This window comes from Diadema antillarum, unplaced genomic scaffold (genome assembly GCF_040938485.1).
Source record: "Diadema antillarum isolate AM-2024a unplaced genomic scaffold, OU_Dant_1.0 seq00001224_RagTag, whole genome shotgun sequence".
Lineage (NCBI taxonomy): Eukaryota > Metazoa > Echinodermata > Echinoidea > Diadematoida > Diadematidae > Diadema > Diadema antillarum.
Genome location: NW_027272014.1, coordinates 35,952 through 55,524, shown reverse-complemented (window position 1 = coordinate 55,524; position 19,573 = coordinate 35,952). Strand labels below are relative to the sequence as shown.

General features: G+C 38.8%; 1 protein-coding gene across 1 annotated transcript; it reads right to left on the bottom strand.

Moving 5' to 3' along the window:
• Positions 1–643: 643 nt before the first annotated feature.
• LOC139744973 (dimethylglycine dehydrogenase, mitochondrial-like) lies at positions 644–18,699 on the bottom strand. Its single transcript, XM_071655383.1, has 12 exons — positions 18,611–18,699; positions 15,331–15,499; positions 10,564–10,768; positions 9,510–9,758; positions 8,541–8,739; positions 7,635–7,909; positions 6,940–7,160; positions 5,887–6,017; positions 3,709–3,926; positions 3,231–3,388; positions 2,467–2,655; positions 644–841 (listed from the first exon to the last, which is right to left on the bottom strand). The coding sequence occupies exons 1-12, from the start codon at positions 18,697–18,699 to the stop codon at positions 644–646; spliced, it is 2,301 nt and encodes a 766-aa protein (XP_071511484.1).
• Positions 18,700–19,573: the final 874 nt, after the last annotated feature.

The following is a 19,573-nucleotide window of genomic DNA, read 5'->3' as shown; positions in this document are numbered from 1 at the left end:
GAAGTATCAACTGACACCAAGTAAGTAAAAACATTCTCTCTACATGAACAACTTTGCTTGATGTCCTTTGTTTGACATGTGGTTAAAAAAACGAAATAAGGCAAGTATATATAAAATATATATCATGCTTCTTGCGGGAGACATGCTCACAAACATGATAGACATTTATACTTCGTGGACTTTACGCACTGTGACAAAATTCAGAAAAATCTGTTGACATCGAATTTTAATTCAATATTTCCTGTGCGCAGTGCAGGAAAATCATTTCCGACATTTCAATTTTTGACGATCTACAATATGTAGTATATATATATGATATATACAGTTTTCATTGTACAAAATTATGTATTTCATTAGTCGAGTCCCCTTCTAGCATATATAGCACTATTACCTGAGGTAAGACCTGTCGTCTTGAAAATATTGCAAATTATATATCTTTCATCTGTTTGTTTGTTTGGTCAAAACGATATTGAAACAAGAAGCAGTAAATACACTTGTGGGTGTAAACATCGAGAAGAAAAGATTTTTGCATTTGCCCTTTAACACAATCTTCCAATGTTGTCCTTGTGTGGGCGTCACTTTCTCCACGTGTGTTTTCGTATTGTAGTCATCTTTCGATCAAGTTCTAACATTCACCACCTGTCTAGTTCCCTGGTTTTCCTCTGGAATCAGCCAAGACGCGCACCAGGGGGTCAGGGATGACTTCCGCCGGCCACTGATTGCCAAGAATCTCAACTGTCACCTTTGACCCAACCTCTTGGAGACCAACAGGGAGATAGGCAAAGGCGATAGGTCGGGATAGTTGGTAACTGAAGCAACCTGATGTGGTGTGTCCCACCACCTATAAACAGGGGTGTAAATAAAAGCATGATGAGTTACGATTCTCTTTCCTCATGGCTGCGGATTTTTAATTTTACTTTGCCCCATATGCAGCGCTCAATAGACACAGTTTTTTTTCTCTGGTGGCACAATCGGACCACTAAAGATCTTTGGATTCTAAATTTTGGTGGCCGAAAGAAGAACTATGGTGGCCCCGAAATGCAACGCAACATGATAAATCAATTTTTAGATATGAGGTGCCCGATCGGTCCACCAAATTATAGCCTTTATGGAAGTTTGGTGGCCCGACATTAATGTTTTGGGCCTAGGCCACCGGGCCACCCCTAATGTCGAGTCCTGTAGTATATATTATCTTTGCTTTTTGTCAATGATACCAACTGTAGGTGTTGTACCTGTGCTTTTAATGATTTTAGTGTGAAAGTCGAATATCAATCCATTACCGTCTCAATCTATTTACCGTGATCATACCTTTGCTACGACTTTACACCCGTTTCCATATCCCACATTAAGATTTATTGATTTTATCATTCCCCGCCCCACCCTGCAATCAATTTATCTGTTTTGGGCACTATCATCACTTCAAATATTTAAAGCTTTCTGGTTTACAGGGAAAAACTTTTGTTGCCTTGGAAGAAAACCAAGCTTCTACAGTACAAACTTTGTTTTTTATTCATTTCAATATGTTATGAAAAAAACACTGCAGTCGTAGCACAACCATTATTCAAAATTCCCAACTTTGAATTTCTAAATATATCTGAATTCACGATTGTATTCGCATTCATAATTACTATTTTTGAAATGTCCTTTGCAGCATACTGTTGCCCCATCAATGAATTCCATGAAATAAACATGAAAAACGTGATAGTATGAAGCATGACAAACGAATAAAAAACAACAACAAGAAGCAACGGAAGAATATAAAAACATTGTGTAGATGTTCTTCATAAAACTACTAAAAATTGCTTTCAGCGAAAACCTCAATTATGGTCATTTGTTCCTCAAGTATGACAATAATGACTGCAACAGTCTTTACACAGTTTAAAGGAACATCAAGTGTCACGACTTGCATTAAATTTTTGAGCGCGCTTTTCATGCTAAATTGTACCTGACAGTGTAATCATAAAACAATACAAGTTCTCGTCATAAGGTTAAATGAGAAAATGCGTTATTGGTTCTTAACGAAAGTAGTATTATTCAAATCACGCGCTTAGTTGATTAAAGGGATCGTACAGTTCTGGTTGAGACCTAATTTCCGGTTTCTACCATTTTCAGGTGGGATAATGAGAAATCTCATATAAAATATAAAAGAGCATGCAATTTTATGAGGAATTCAATGTTCATTTGTTGAAAATTGGTTTTGAAATGGCTGAGATATCAAAAAAGAGCGATTCCAATAAAGTGTGGGACCCACACTTTGTAATGATCGCTTTGTTTTTCTTTGTTTTTGAATGTTTCAGTTATTCCAAACCCGATTTTCATCAAATAAACTTTGAATTCCTCTTAAAATGGTATGCTCTGTACTATATCATAAGTGTTTTCTTGGTATCTTGCAAAAATTTAAAAGCTCAATTTTCATCTCAACCAAAACTGTACTATTCCTTTAAACGGACACATCATTGGCCTCACCTTTCCGTCGTACCACACACTCTCGTAACCAGTGGTGTCCATGCCATCAGCATCCACTTTGAGGAGCACCAGCTGCCTCTCAGGACCTCGTTTGATTATCTTCTCGACTGCATCTCTCCCTATGAAAGGCTTTTCCAGTTTGATGTAGCTGGACAAACCAGCCTCTATGGGGTTGTGATCAGTCGTCACCTAAGCATAAAACACAGTATGTTTTGCAGTAAGTTTATTTAATATATCTTACTGTCCAATGTAAGTACGCCCGGCAGGATTTAAAAACCTAGCGTAACATATAGTTTCGATAAATTGAATATCTGGAATAAATCGCAAAATTTAATGATGATATTGCATGAAAAATCATAAGATATCGCGTTTCTTGCTTCATTTTAGCATATATTACCCGGAACATGCACCTTCGACATGAATCTCCCACTGCAGAACCAGCTAAATAACACAGAACAATGTTTAAAACCTGAATGTAGGTTTAAATAATCACCACTATACTATACGGTAAATGGACCGATGATCGACTCCTGTACATTTTTGAAATATGTAATGGGATTTCTTCCGTTGACACACCAGAGCAGAATATCTACAACTTGAAAACTTGTGTCAAATTTAATTTAAAGTTTTTCACCAGTGACAGTTTTATTTATTCCAGGATACCTGGAAATGCGAGATATGGTCACTGATGATGAGCAGAGAGTGATAAGCCTTGAGCTAATTTGCCATTACTACGGAAGGGAAGGTATTGACACTCTCCTGACCTCTGACCCCCAGGCACGAAAACCCTTCTCCATTCTGAGCACATTCAAGGCGAATGTTCCGAAATCCCCAACGCCGTACTTCTCTCCTGCTCCCAGAAGAGCCTTGTAGAGCGCCCCCGTTTCGGAGCGGGAGTGGTAAAGCTCCCATCCAAGCTCACCTGTAGGCAGAAAGAAGAACAAGACTTACGTAATCAGACATCAGATTAGATTTTGACACTAACAAATCATAATCTGCCCATTTAAATGGCTTTCACTGTAAATCTTTCGAACATGTTTCACACCCTTCTAAGTGTCGTTAGACCTCTAATGAGAATATTTATATTCAAGTTCTTCAGGCCTACCTGTCAACTTTATGGAAACGATAATGACGCACACAAATAGACAGCCAGCCAGCCAGACAGACAGACAGACAGACAAAAACACACAAAGAAACAAACATTGGTTGAAAAAGAGTCGTTTTGTGTGTAATTTCAGTCACCTGTGTAGGACGCCCTCAAAGCTCTCGTTTTGACTCCGCCGACTGTGACATTCTGGGCAGTCATTAACCCGAATGCCTCTTCGCTGACGTCTGTTGCCGTAATGGCGGCAAGGATGTCCCGGGAGTAAGGGCCAGCGATACCAAGGCACCCCAGCTCCTCAGTCATGTTAACGAACTGAACGTCAAGTTGGTTTTCCCATGCCTTCTGGTCCATCCACCTGAGAGGGACAAAAAAAGATACCGCATTATATTCTTAGGGCTTTTTCGAGAGATAGAAACTCTTATGTCGTGTATGTTGGGACTGGATGCTTTATCTTTTGGCCATTTTCTGAAACACTCCATGTAAACCTCCATTTTGGGGGTCCCATGTCGAATGCGTTCCTCAGCATAACCTGACCATTTTTCATAAACAGTCTAAAGTTGAGGTGACTATAGTTAATGTTATTTTTTAAAAGAAAATCTTTATCAATCAGGCGCACACTGCTCTAACCAGATCTGAGATTTTTCATTTATTTTTCTCGAAACAGCTGTGATATGTTTTACCCATGGGCCATGGCAGTGAAAAGCATATGAAATGTGTTCATATGAAATTTCATTTATCTATTTATTATATCATTTATTTTTCATCTATTTATTTATTTATTTATTCATTTATTCATTTCTTCATTTTATTTCATTATTTATTCATTCATTCATGTATTTCACTTATTTTCATTCCCAACAAATACAATTTGTAGTGTCAGTTTTCAAAATGTAGTATGTGAAACAGCATACATATTTCACATATAATATTTTCATTTTCATTCAGCATGGGAGATTGCTTTTGAGCGTTTTCTGTACATCTATTTTCTCTAAATTTGTTTAAATTTAGGATAAGAAATCCATTCCAAAGTATTCAGAGTAAGCTATAATTAAAAATAGGTTACTATCTTCATTAGACGTAAGGTTATTACAGTGGGTTATTATAATAACATCACAGATTATAACGGGCGGGGAAGGGAACACACGAAATACTTCATTCAAGAATTTGAAATGCCCGGCGAGGTACCTAAACACTCACAAAATATAGTGTCAGAACACTTTTGTACGATTATATTTGTTTCAGCATAATCTGCAGCATACTGCATTGGCGGATTGCAGATTGTTCTCCAGCACTCCCAAATTCTTGATATGTTAGCAAGCGATGTCAGCGATTTGTCAGTCGTTTTTTGTCTGCATTTATAATTGCATTGCATGGAAAGCCAAAAGTTGTTCTATCGAGAGCGATGAAAATTATATAGCCGTTTTAACGTTTGAAAACGTACACACTCGTTTCATCGTTTGATAACGCTTGTCATAGTCTTTTATGTCTTACATATACACACATATTTTCTCATAGCAGAACACGAGAATAATCGTTCAACAATCACATGTTCACTTGTTTAGCCAATTTCTGACTGATTGCCTTTTGAGTAACCACATTATATGAATAAACTTATAATTTTCATATCGTCATACCTTATTTGCCAACCTTGTCCGAAGACATTTTACCTAGCAAGCATTTAACTTTCAATCTATGGAACCATGTACTGCAGTTGTTGTTGTTGTTTTTTCAAATTTTGGTAAAATCTTCATTTGCAACCAATATTTCACATGTCTCATATGTGTCAAACAGAGCTGTCCTGCTTCAGATCTCCACTTCGTTTACAGCATAAAAGTTTCTAAAGTAATGGATCTAGATATCTAACATTCTTTTGCCAAATACAGTGTAAACTGACCTATATAGTTTTCATCTATTTCAAGAAAATAATTGAAAGGCTGCACGAATTGTGTATCTTCTTATCTCACCAGACTGGATCAGAGCATGCTGGCCAGGGATCTTAAACGAATATTTACAACGTGTGTTTTAGCACAGATTTTATATTCATTCATCGGATTATATCAAGCTGATTTCCAGACTGTTGTCTCAGAAAAATTGTTTCTTTTATTAATCAATCCTTTCTATGCCAGGGGCTTTGGACAATGTGTACAATGCTATGGGGTTTCCTGTGCCAATCGGCACCCAAAGGGTTAACATATATGCCAACCTTATAGTAGATAGCAAATGAAACCGACTTTGATGGATGTTTTGAGGAGACCAAAATTATTACAAAGAGAGGGTCACCACTTTATCCCTTTGGCAAGCAAAAAAGGCAGTACCTGAGGTCGTGTAGTTCTGATATTGCTCCAGTAATGCAGAAAAAGTCAGCCTCCGCCACCTTCATAACTGTAATCTCTCCATACACCCTCCCATTTGGGGTCAACATATGACCCGTGGAACAGTGTCCAACCTGTGCATGGATGTGAGAGAGTATAATTATCATGCACTCAAGAAGAATCGAAATGTATGCATTGCTACACTTAGCACTTGATGGCAAAATCTAACGAATGGGAATAATACTGATGTTACAAAAAAAAGTTTGAAAGATCGTGTAAAATACCTCCCATCGCTCATTTCTCTTATCCTTCAAAAACAACAACTAAAATAATGAACAATAAGACAAAAGCAAACAACTGAACCAAAAATATATAAAGAACACATTTCAACAAAACAATAATTCTAAAACTCATCTTAAAGCCTTCCAGTGCACCGATAATTCGTTACGTTTCTTCGCAAGAAATATGGATTGAGAAGCTCGACATGGATACAACAGTCGTCCATTAACACAATTATTTTGAACAATACAATATTTTTTGTTCTAATAAATTGCACGGGTTTTTTTTTCTTTGAATCTGTATCGATAACAAACATGCGTTATTGGAAATAAAATTTCATTTGAATAGAATTGAATTGAGTAATAGTAATAGTAATAATAATGATAATGATAATAACGATAATAAGGCCTTATTTATCCAGGGTAGCCTCTTCAGTGTTGCCACTGCTCTACCAGAGGGCCCTGCCATTATTATTACTCCAGCGTTGCCAGAAACCCATTTATACACCTGGGTCGACAAGGACATTATGGGTAAAAACATCTTGTCCAAGGACATAAGCACTGGGCGGGAATCGAACTCGGGTCCTCCAATTGGGATTCGCGGGAGTCTTATCCACTCTGCCACAGCGCCACCCCCCTCCCCCCACCCCCCCCCCCCCCCCCCATTGAGTCATAGTATATGAGTTCAGAATACATACATTACGTACAAGCATGAAAGTGAGTTGAATGATGAGGCCAGCATGTGATCCTTAACGTGTGAACAACATCTCGAACTCACTTTTGTTGGAACATCGTTGGCCAGGATCAGATCCAAGAGTTTGTGAGCATCTCGACCCCTAACCTCAAATTTGGCGTACGGAGTCAAGTCGATAATGCATGCTCTCTTCGTAACAGTTTCGTACTCTCTGCCAACGGGATCATGCCAGTTTGTCCGGTAGAAGCTGGGTCTGTAGCTGGCATAATCTCCCTCAAGTGCAAACCACTGAGGTTGCTCCCATCCTAGAGGAGGATGAAGGAAAGGAGAGGGAAGACGAGGAGGATAACGATGAAGAAGAGGTGGAGGAATATGAAGAGGAGAAGCAAAAGAAGGAAAATGAGGAGGAGGAGACGGACAAGAAAAGAAAAGAAAAACAAGAAGAAGCGCGAATGCCCGTTGCCTTTAAATTGGCAACTCAAAATTTCTTTCAATTATAGGACTCCTGCTCCTTACTGTAAGGAGTCAAAAGGCCTTCCTATTAAAAGAGTGCAGTTTTTTAAGTGATGCATACAACATAAAATGCATATCTACAGTAATAAATGAACAAGAGCACCCGTGATTTTATCCTGTGAGTTTTTAAGCTCTGATTCTACACACCCATGATATGGTCATCGCCAGATTATGAAGCTATTTCACTTGATACAAAGTAATCTGTGGCAAACAGGTGATGAATGAGAAAGGACCTTTTCATCTGTGGTGTGCCTGTGGGAAATTACCTGCGCAGAAGCCATACTGTGCCCCCCTCTGCTTCATCAGCTGGTAGGCACCGGAAATCCGAGCAGTTGGTCGCCCTCCAAAACGCTCCTCCTTCGGATATAACACCGCGTTGTTCATGCCATACGTCTCGGGGATTTTGACGCGCTGGTAATCTAGAGTGCACCACTTGCCGTAGCGATCACTGTCGGTTGCTATCATGTCAAAGGGCGGCTCCCCATTTATGATCCAGTCCTTCAGATATTGGCCTATACCACCAGCATGAGTAATGCCATACCTTGCAAAAATGGTGATAGAGATTTATGAAATAAAGAGTGCTACTCTGACGGAAGGATCCCATCGCACTTGTGAATCAAAGACAAAAGACGAGTGAAAATTTGAGCAGAGTGAGACTAGTTTCAAGAACGTTAAAAATCGTCGCTGCACATCAGATAATTATAACAACGATTGGGTATCTATAATTGTTCGTGGCTCAAATGTCTTTTGTGCGTAAAATGTCACAATTTTCACATTCCCTCCATACTCTCCTTAATGACTCCACTCTGAAGCTATTGTGTGGATATTATTAAAGCTATATCACACATCTTCCAGAACGAAGGAAGATGCACGTTGGGTCCACGATAAAAATCAAGAAATAGATAATTTTTGCCTGTACTTTAAGGTTCCAAGGGAATAACTCTAAAAGTGACTCACTGTTATTATGTAATGTAAGTAATGTAAATCTATTCGTCCATATAGTGCCTGTGTGTGTGTGTGTGTGTGTGTGTGTGTGTGTGTGATGCGGGTTACTCTTCCTCCGTTATCACTCACTGTCACTTACGGAATTCGGGCATTTAGGTGAATAAAAACCATAACAAAAAAATTAGCACTATAATTTACCAACCCCTCTGTTCCTTCACACTCCTTACCCGAAGGCTGTCGCACTCCAGTAATTCCGAAGGCCTAATGACGGCCCCACAAGGGGCAGGCCATCTGGCGACATATTGATCGGACCGGAAACAGCACTCTGGATTTCAGCCGAGGCCAGTAGGGGAAATGTCTTCATCAGGAGCTCCAAATGCTCCTGGACGCGGTCGAAGTCGTTCTCAAAGAGCTCACGGCCGAAGCCTGGAAGGCGGAGATATGTAAAGCCCGAAATTGGGGGTTTAATTTTTGCTCAATAGTTTGAAGGTTTAAATTGATTTTACATGATGGCAATTATAGAAGATATTAGATACTAATACTAGACTGTTCTCTCTTATAAGGACTTTACAATGAGTATATAAAATTCCTTGTACTCTACTTCTATACATCATTTCAATTCAACTCAATTCAAATTCAATTCAAATTGAATTACTAATGACCCACAGATCTCACGATCGAGAGTTCGTGGTTTTAACCATTGAATCACGATAGCTCCTCGAAGTCATGCTTTGCGTCACAGGACATTATACTCATGCAATAAAAATGTAATCCAGGTCTGTCTAAAGAAAAATGAAAACAATTACGATTTCGTGGACAGAGAGTTATCAAAGTTCTTACGGATGAAAACAAATCTGTGGGGAATCTGATAACGTGGTCATAATGTAATGAATATATAGGTATAGTCTTTATGACATGACGTGCTGGGAAAAAGTGATAAAACTTTTGTTTATACTAAGCTCCTTAAACATCATAAAGGCAAACCTCATCATACGCAAAATCTTTGCGGTTGTATTTACTTTTTTATAGGAATTTAGATAATTATGATATCTTGGATATTAAAAGTGTTTTTTGAAATAGCAATTATTATCGTCACCGCTGTTGTAGTTGTTATTATCATTATCACTATTTTCGCTGTTCATATACAAACATTTTTATGAAGCTTTAAGAACTGGAGATTCTGGAATGACCTATACCTTTTGGGACACCATGAACAGCCCAGTCGTATACCAGCTTCATCTTCTCCTGGCTCTCATAAACACCGAAGACAACACCATTGCCTTCCATGCGACAGTAGCCTGATGACTCAAGATCCCTCATGACTGGAAACTCTCTCCTTAAGGCTGCAACCTCAGGCAGGGGGGAGGAAACCAAGTACTGGTGGTTCACCGAAATCATGGGGAGGTCCACGCCCACCATCTGAGACACTTCTTTAGCCCACAGTCCTATATATAAATACAAAATACGCACACAAAATATAGCGTTATACTACTATGACATCACGGACTGTGGATCATATCGTAACATTTTGATTGGATCGTCTCTTCCTTTAACTTTTATGATGTGTTCTTATGTTTTTGCATTCAGTGAATCCGCGTGTTCGTCTAGGGTATATATCCCTTTAATACACTCTTCGATTTTGTCAATATTAGGGCTACCAACACTGGAAACTAGTTGACAGTGAGACTCCATAGGCCAATGCTATAATTTAGGAGTCAAAATGAGTGAGATCAATAGAAATGCATGCAAATAAAATAAAGTTTTAGAGTTAGAAAAGACCAAAATGAGTGAGTCTCACGCTCAATGCGTGAGAGTTGGCAGCCCTGCAATATGTACTTTATTTTCATTCAGAAGGACTAAAATTGTACTTGACCTTTCTTTCTTTCTTTCAACTTTATTTTCACCTCCATCAAAATGAACAAAGAAATTATGTACATTTGCATATACACGGGATATTTGTGATACAGAACAAAATTTGAAAAGGTACATAAGAAAATTATGAAAATGAAAAGTAGATGCGATTACATCTTTGTTGAATACATAAAGCGTATAATGCAAGTCAACTAAGGATGAGGATGGAAGTGGAGGGTCCCACTAAGAAGCAAAGCTTGTACGATATGGGACCCTCAGAAAATACACAAAACATCAATATAAAACACAATAAACGAACTGATGTCAACTGACCTTGAGCCAGCAACAAAACATCTAAGTACAGGTACACTCACAGAGTGTTGTTTTTGTTCTAAATACCTGAAACATTAACCACTCTCTGAGCTCGAATTGTCCCCTCTCTGGTCGCCACGTCCCACGTTCCGTCTTCTCTTGCATCCAAGCCAGTAACCTCCGTCTGTGTGTAGATCTTTGCACCGTACCTCCGCGCTCCCACGGCCAGGGCTTGCGTCATTGAGTACGGGTCAAGATGACCATCATTGATGGTGTGAAGCCCTCCGAGGACCTGAAGAAAGCGATTGTCCGATTATGTATTGAATATACCTATTTCTTCAGTTTTTATCCAGTGAACCCGTGAGATAGGCGAACTTATGGAAAGCACTTTGGAAAACATGTCTGTGTTTTTTATTGAGTCTTGAAAGGCTGGGTATTCCATGGAACGTAAGTCACATTGATAGAAATATTGTAAACTTAAGAAAAACTAGCAAACGGATTAGCGCGAAGGTTCACTTTGCTGTAATCTCTATCCGCACTTTGATTCAATTAAAGGAGAGCGACGACTTTCTATAGTTATCAGTTAACAGTTCATGATTTAAGGGATCTATTACTTTTGTTCTGATGAAAAGAAACCCGCAAACGTCAGAGTCAATTACTATGACTTTTAGAGCAAGATAAGGTAATCTTAGCTCATGCAGGAAAATGTTTTATGATATGCAAGTCTGTAGAAATCAGCGAATATAAGGGAGATGAAGTTAGCAATACTCAGCCCTGTTAGCAGTGACATCTTGATGATATTTGATTTATATTTTGGATAAAGAAAAAATATCCTTTAGTGATTTGTTGAAGAGCTTCACGTGATTTTAGGTATTTTCAGCTATGTCAGTACTATGTTGGTATATCTGACACTCCACTGCGTAGAACTTGCAAAATGACGTCACTCTTAGTGACGACAATTTGCAAATAGTATACTATTTGCGATATGATGTCACAAAGCAATTTTGACATTGCGCAGTGCTTCGTACCCTCACTCTGTGAACTGTGACTGTTTCTAAGAAAACAATTGTGACGTCACAAAGCAATTCTGACCTTGCGCACTGCTTCGTACCGTCACTCTGAGAAATTTAACAATTTCTAACAAAACAATTGTATCAATCAGTGTAGGATCCCTTCACAACATCACATCCCCACACGACTTCTCGCCTCATAATTTCCCCTTCTCTTTATGTTATTTTAATCCAAAATATAAAAAAAAAACAAATATACTTTGCTTAATTTCGAGTCTCTGCATGGTTAAAACCATAGGCCTCGGTGCATGCCCCTTTGCCCATACTTTAAACCAGAAACTCTCAAGGCAAAGTAATTTGTATACTTTTACACAAAGCTGTAATATTTGTTATATATTAGTAAATTCAAAAGAAAACCTTGTCACTCAGGCGCTGCGCTCCTGAGTGAATAATATACTTCTGGATGCACTGAGGCCTATAGTTTTAACCAGAAACTCGAAATTAGGCAAAGTCTTATTTTGTTTTATATTTTGGACCAAAATTTAAACAAGAGAAGGGTAAAATGCAAAGTGTGAGGCGAGAAGTCATGTGGTGGATGCGATATATTGTTGTGAAAGGATCCTTTAAACACCGACCCTACATATGCAGCACACGATGTCGGGATTGCTTCGTGATGTTACACTAAGGTAGGGTTATGGCAAGCCGTTTGTGTAAAAAGTCGATAAACACTGTTTTTCACTGATAAACAGAGTTTATCAGTGAAAAACAGTGTTTATCAACTGATAAACAGAGATTTTCTGATAAACTGTGTTTATCAGCGATAAACTCTGTTTATCAATTGATAAACAGAGTTTATCAATCTGATAAACTCTGTTTATCAGTTGATAAACACTGTTTTTCACTGATAAACTCTGTTTATCAGTGTTTTGTTCTAAGTGTTCATGGTATGAACCAGCGCGCGATGTCAGAATAGCTTTGTGACGTCACAATAGTTTTGTTAGAAATTTTTACATTTCGCAGAGCGATGATACGAAGCAGTGCGCAGTAACAAAATTGCTATGTGACATCATTTTGCAAATAGTATATTATTTGCAAAATGTCGTCACAGAACTGACGTCATATTATTACAAATAGCACTCTATGGAATGTCAAATATGCCAGCATTCTGTAAATATCTATAATCACGTGTTCAAGCTCTTTCAACCAACCACTGGAGTATAAATTTTTGATCCAAAATAAAATGACTAACTAAACTGTCTATAACTTTTCATTTCATTTCATTTCATTAGTCTTGAGGCAAACAAACATTTTCCTATAGCGTATTTTTAAACTTTATTCACAACTGTGAAGTGAAGCAAAACCCAGTCACTGGATATAATATTACTTTTCTAGAGAACTAATGAAGCATTACAATTGCAGTTATAATTGGGAATCACTAATTTTCCTCAAGTTACCACAGTTTCTATTTCCGAAAAATGTCAATGTCACGCAGCCAGTTACTCGTATACAGGCTATTGCTTACTTTATCAATGTTTTATTTCCGAACTGAACCATATCCACCAGATTCAGTCGTGACCGACCTTTGCTCTGATTCTTGCAGTAGATGCAAGTAAAATGCATTGAGGTTATCATATTGTCTGTCAAAAGTGCTCAAAAATTTTACTTATCTGGTACACACAAATACACACACAACATGCACACACACAAGCAACTGCCTTCTGTTTCACGCGACATAAAACAAGAAGTTTCGTTTGACCATGGAATGGTTTGACATACACGTTACTAATGCTCGCATAGCTGTAGATATGCTTAATGTTATCGATAATATGTAATATTTTTTAAAGTTGCTGTGGACCCGAGCATAAACGCCCTCTTGATCAAAAGATAATAAATCATTAATATCCAGTTGCTTCGAGGCAACCTGTTGTTGTAGATTGAGAATAAAACAAGCCTCCTCAGAATAAAAAAGAGGAGGAATTTTTCCAAACAACAGTGAGTTGCTGTGGACCCGATCATAAACGCCCTCTTGATCAAAAGATAATAAATCATTAATATCCAGTTGCTTCGAGGCAACCCGTTGTTGTAGATTGAGAATAAAACAAGCCTCCTCAGAATAAAAAAGAGGAGGAATTCTTCCAAACATCAGTGACATGCTTTCCGATAACTTTAATAACATACTCTAATTGGTTTGCATTAACACCTACCCAATCTCAGCTATATACCAGAATGGCAAATATTACAGACAAAGCGTTTGGTGTGGTATGATACCTGTCCTGTCTCTTCCTCCAGCTGATCATATATCTTCATACTATTGTAATGGATTCTCTTGACGTTAATCCCCGGATGGTATACACTGACAAGGCCGGCCTGTAATGCATTTAGGTATAAAAGACAGAAAGGGAGAACATTAAGGCAAGTGGGTAAGGTGGGAAGAACAGAAAGAGATAGAGGGAGAGAAGTAAAATGACCAAAATGAAAATGACCTTTTAACACGTTAAGCGCCTACCTTTCAAATGCATTAACTTCATACATAATGGTACAAGTTGTATATGAAAATGTACAAATGAATTTCCTCTCTCTCTCTCTCTCTCTTTCTATTACATTGTGTTATTATCATTATTATTATTATCATCATATGCCTTAATATTATATCTCTATTATAATAATTATACAGGTGTATTGGGTAATTCCAGGCAGTTTTTCTAGTTAATTCAAAAATTAATAGCCTCATCCCCAGATAATGGAATAGGCCCTACTACTACATGTTTTTTCAGTACAGCTTTACCGCTGCACTGAATCACCAGCTATTCCGAGATACTTTTAGTTTTTGAGTCGATTACATGAATAAATTGTCCTTAGTATGCAAGCATTGCTTTTCGGTGGTCACCTCAGTTTGTTTGTTTGTTTGTTTGTTTGTTTTCGTAGAACATGGGTAATGAAACCCGTTTGATTTAAAACTACGTAAGCCTATAAATGCTTCCAATTCGTTAATTACCCCCAATTTCCATCTTGCACTCAAGCAATATATACTCAAGAGTATTTGATTTGATTTTGATTTGATTTATTTATTCACCGTAAATTCAGCGTAAAAAAAGAGTACAGTCAAAGTATGACAAGCAATATACAACATATGATCAACAGTAGAATAATACATAGAATGCATCAAATATGGAAAAGAGGAAGAAAACAAGAGAGAAAAATAAGCAACGAATATGTACGGTAGGATAGCCCATTCAGCTCAGTCTACGAAGACATGGCTGTTCTTCCATGGGGTCCTAATCTAAAATTGATATTGATATCAGGAAAAAAAATCAAACTGTTAAAAAATATGTATATCACTGACAAGAGAAAAAAAAGTACATTGTATGTCGACTAAGCTACAAAGAAAATAAACATACTATAAAAGGATTACAAAAAATCTGGAACAAATGATATCAATTTACTAGAAAATGAAGCAGGACTACAAACAACTTTTAAACTTGGAGGGAGATTGTTGTATTGCACAGCACCCCTATAATAGAAAGTTCTTTTACAGTATTCTGTCCTGGGTTTTGGCAATGCTAAGTTACCTGTTGACCTAAGTAAATAATTAAAATGACAATATCGGAATTGATCTTTTAAATACAGAGGTGCAAAATCAGTTATTTTCATAATCTGGGAAGATAGATTGAATTGAATTGAATACGCAAGCAATGGCTATTGATTTTGCCACTCGAGACCGTTAATGATTCGTTACAACTTTTAATGTTCCTGGAAAAAGAGTAATTTGATATGAGTTAACCTATAAGTTTGATGATTAATAATTCAGTTTCAATGATACTATCTTAATGAATGGCGAACTCACAGCGTGCCAGGTTGCCCCCGCAGTAAGTTCCGTCTTTTCCAGCAGCACCACGTCCTTCATACCAGCCTTGGCCAGGTTGTACGCCACGGACGCCCCGACTGCCCCACCCCCAATAATCACAGTCTCGGCTTTGTCGTCCCATCTTCTTTTGAGATCGTCCGTTGTAGCCCTGGTCAGACGGGGGCAAAGTCAGTTGGTATAAAAAATGAGTCCTTCACCTGCATGAAATATTTTGCAAAGCGTAACCGTTCACTCCGCTACGTGCAACCACCTCCCTTTTTGTAGTCGGAATTAGTAGTCACTTGCAAAAAGAACCTTGACAAAGAATAGATCTTTTGATTCGGCCGTTGTTTCTGGTTGGTTCCGCTTACTCTATTCGAACCATTCAAAGCTTAAGATTGCCTGCTAGCTACCGTGGAAACATGCGTTTACATGCATCATGATTCTAAGATATTATATGTAGGTTCAACTTTGCACCTTTATCCAGTTTCACACCCGGAGCAACTTTATGGGTGCAACTTTTCACCTATCAGACCAGACAGGTTAATATTGCATCAGTAACGGTGCTCTGTTGCGACACGGATTGTCGCCCCTACACGGATTGTCGCCTCCTGCTCGGGGCGGCAATCTGTGACGGGCGTTGGCGGCACGGATTGTCGCCCCCGTCACGGATTGTCGCCTGGCGACAATCCGTGACGAGGGCTGGCGGCACGGATTGTCGCCCGCCCTCGAAGCACATTTTGCTGGGTAATATCGTTCTGGACATAATCATCGAAATACTAACACATAACTTACATGGCTACATCCATGCAAACATGAAATGTAAAAAGTCATGGTATGGTTTCAAGGAAGTGTGTATGTGATCGTGCACATGATAATTTAGTGTCAGTGTGTGCGTGTGTGTGTGTGTGTGTGTGTGTGTGATGGAAGAATGTGTTTATTATGTCAGTTTTTGCGTATAAACATGTGTTTTTTAGCCGCGCGTGGGGAGGGATACCTAGTTAGCTGTTGCTGGCCATAAACGTTGATATTGATTTTATCAGCAGCTTTGAATTTGATGAGTTTGTTTGGCAGATTTGTATATGAATTCGGAGTGGAGCTTGCGTGCGGGCGGATGCTGCTTTTCTGCATACGGTCCATTATGTCTTATTTATCAACATTGGGAAATCGTTTCATCAGGAAGGAATGTGGTATCGGTTCGGGTGTGCATCGGTATGTGGGAAGGGGGTTACATTTCGTTATTGCAAAAGTTTGTTATTCTGAAGGCTCATTCGTCCGAAGGCTCATTCGTCCGAAGGCTCATTATTCCGAAGGTTCGTTATTCCGAAGGTTCGTTATTCCGAATTTCATTTTTGGATCAACGAACCTCTAGATATAGGGAATTGTGTGTTTCGGATAAATGAAGCCTCGGAAAAAAGGAACTTCGGAATAACGAACCTTCTCGTGTGTATGTGTGTGTGTGTGTGTGTGTGTGTGTGTATATATATATTTGGGTTGGTGAATGTGGGTGTGGGATGATATAGGTTTTGTTTAATCAGGGGTTGGTGGGTTGGGGATTGGATTTGAAGAAGGATAGTTATAAATGGTATGACAGATGTTGGTAGGATTTGATATTTAGGATAGATGTAGGCCCTAAATTTGTTTCGGTTGGGGAAGGGAGGGGGTGGTCGGTTTTTTGTATGACTGATTTCATTCTAGATTTGTGTAATGTATTTGTGTGGTTTTTTTATGTATATGCCCTTGTAAGTAAGAAGGTGTTACATGATCCAAACCAATATATTCAAGGAATATAGGTTTGGTAGGGCCATACATGTCAAAACTTTCTCGTGAAGAAATTATTAGGAGGGTTGGTCTATAATCGAGTTATCTATGTTGAAGTGAGATTATTTGTGGTATAGATTGACAAATGGATTTGTTTGTGTTTCGAATTGCCATTTGTAACTTTTTTGTTCATGTTACACCCAGAATGGGTCGATTTATGAATGATTTGAATGAAATCAATAAATATCAAGGAAAAAAAGTGTTGAGTTGGTTTATTTGCATTATGAGGATTTGTTTGAGTGTTTGTTGGTGTTTGTTTGTATCTATTACGTATGTATTAGCGGTGTGCAATGGCAGTTCGTTTGTGCTAAAATCAACTAACGGTTGACAAATTTTTTACGGCGTGTGGAAATTATTCGCTCATGCATAAAGCATGCCAAACCTATTCTGGGACAAAGAATAGTGGTATGGACGTTCTAGTTTATAAGACTGATGGAAGAAAATGACTGCAGTGAAAAATGAACAAAGACAAATAACATTTGGGGAGGGTACCTCCCTCGTATATGCATTTTCTCTCGGTCTCTCTCTCGCCTAGCCCGCCTCACCGCTGATATTGGTTGACACACCCATACTATTTTTAGATCAACGCTGGTGTGAATTCTTTAAACACGTGCTCATACACTCTGAAGGCGTTTGTATTGCCACAGTAGCGCCACTATATTCCACATACACACGTAAGCATACAGGCACACGTATACACACAGACAAACAAACCACTACCACTCTACAACCACCACACATGCACAGTTTCTACATATTGTATTATTATACTCCAAACACACACACATACACACACACACACACACACACACACAACAAATCATACACATCACATATCTTGCAGCTCACAATACAACACACACACACGCACACACACACACACACACACACACACACACATACGCATAACTTACCAGTCATACCCATCCCACCAAAGCTTAACACCGGAGGAACCACCCCGAGCCCGGGGCGACAATCCGTGACGGGGCGACAATCCGTGTCGCAACAATTTTTTTGCTTACACGGATCGTCGCCTTCGAGGTCAAAAACTGGGAACTGCACAAGCGTCACGGATTGTCGCCAGGCGACAATCCGTGACGGGGGCGACAATCCGTGTAGGGGCGACAATCCGTGTCGCAACAGTGCTCCCATTGTGACACACTGGTCTGAAAGGTGCAAAGTTGCACCCGTAAAGGTGTTCACGTGCACCGTGACACTGATAAAGGTGCAAAGTTGAACCTATTCTCTCAGACTGTATTATGATCGACAGTTGATTAGCTTTACATCATCAATCTTTGTCATGAAAGCAGCGGCGATCATTATGCCTTCCAACAGCGCCCTCTTCAATCCAGGGTTCATACGTGTACCTTTGACTTTAATTCGCATGTCAACTCTGCGACTTGTAATCAACTCTGCGATTCGTAACCTGCAGTGTATCAAAGTTCAACCACAGTAATACCGTAAGACTGTTGTTTTGTCGCCGTTTACTTTGCTGTATATCTTGTTTGGCTGCTTTCTGTTTGTTATCTTGTGGGGGCGCTGTGGCATAGTGGATAAGACTCTCGACTCCCAATCGGAGGACCCGGGTTCGAATCCCGCCCAGTGCTGACGTCCTTGGACAAGATGTTTTACCCACAATGTCCCTCTCGACCCAGGTGTATAAATGGGTACCTGGCAACGCCAGGGTAATAATAATGGCAGGGCCCTCTGGTAGACCAGTGGAAACACTGAAGAGGCTACCCTGGATAAAGAAGACCTTATTATTATTATTATTATCTGTCTAGACCTTGTATTGATTTACAACAAATTTCTTTTCAGAATTGTCTTGCAGTCTGACACTAATTCAATTAATTATTATGTTATCAGTCGTCACCTCCATCACCATTGCTCCAGATGTTTTTCCTCTTGGTCAGTTTTGTCCCTTTCACCCTATTTTCATTCAGGTGTGTTCACTCATTCCATCTCATACCGTTTCTTTAGGTTAGGGTAGGTAGCCTCAGAATAAAATCAGAGCACTAATAGACTTCTTCCTGATCAGTTCATCTTTATTTGCGTCTTCCCTGTAAGTTCTCGCTCTATCAAGTTACCGGTGTCTCCCTTCTTCAAATAGACTTCAGTTACAGGGTCGAGTACATTTCTTAAGTTTACAACATTAATTTTGACACGCTACAGTACTAAATTGCTTCCATCAATATTTCTGCTTGTATTTTCTGAGAAATAGTAAGGCAGCAAGGGAATGATTCACCATGGGTAACTGATCTTTTTTATATAAATATCCATCAATTCATTACTAGTACATTGTATGTGTAAGAGGATAATATAGTTTATCATGAATTATTGTACACACCAAGTTTGCATGTAGTTCTGTAGTCAGTTCTTAACCTTATTATCATAACCTCTCATTGCGAATCTGATATTACAT

Excerpts from the sequence above, each read along its gene's own strand:
- LOC139744973 (XM_071655383.1), bottom strand. The coding sequence starts at position 18,699 with ATGCCACAGCGCCCCCACAAGATAACAAACAGAAAGCAGCCAAACAAG. Across the intron at positions 10,769-15,330 it reads CGGGGGCAACCTGGCACGCT|GTCCTCGGAGGGCTTCACAC; the intron begins GTGAGTTCGCCA and ends CGCTTTCTTCAG. Across the intron at positions 2,656-3,230 it reads TTCGTGCCTGGGGGTCAGAG|GTGACGACTGATCACAACCC; the intron begins GTCAGGAGAGTG and ends TTTTATGCTTAG.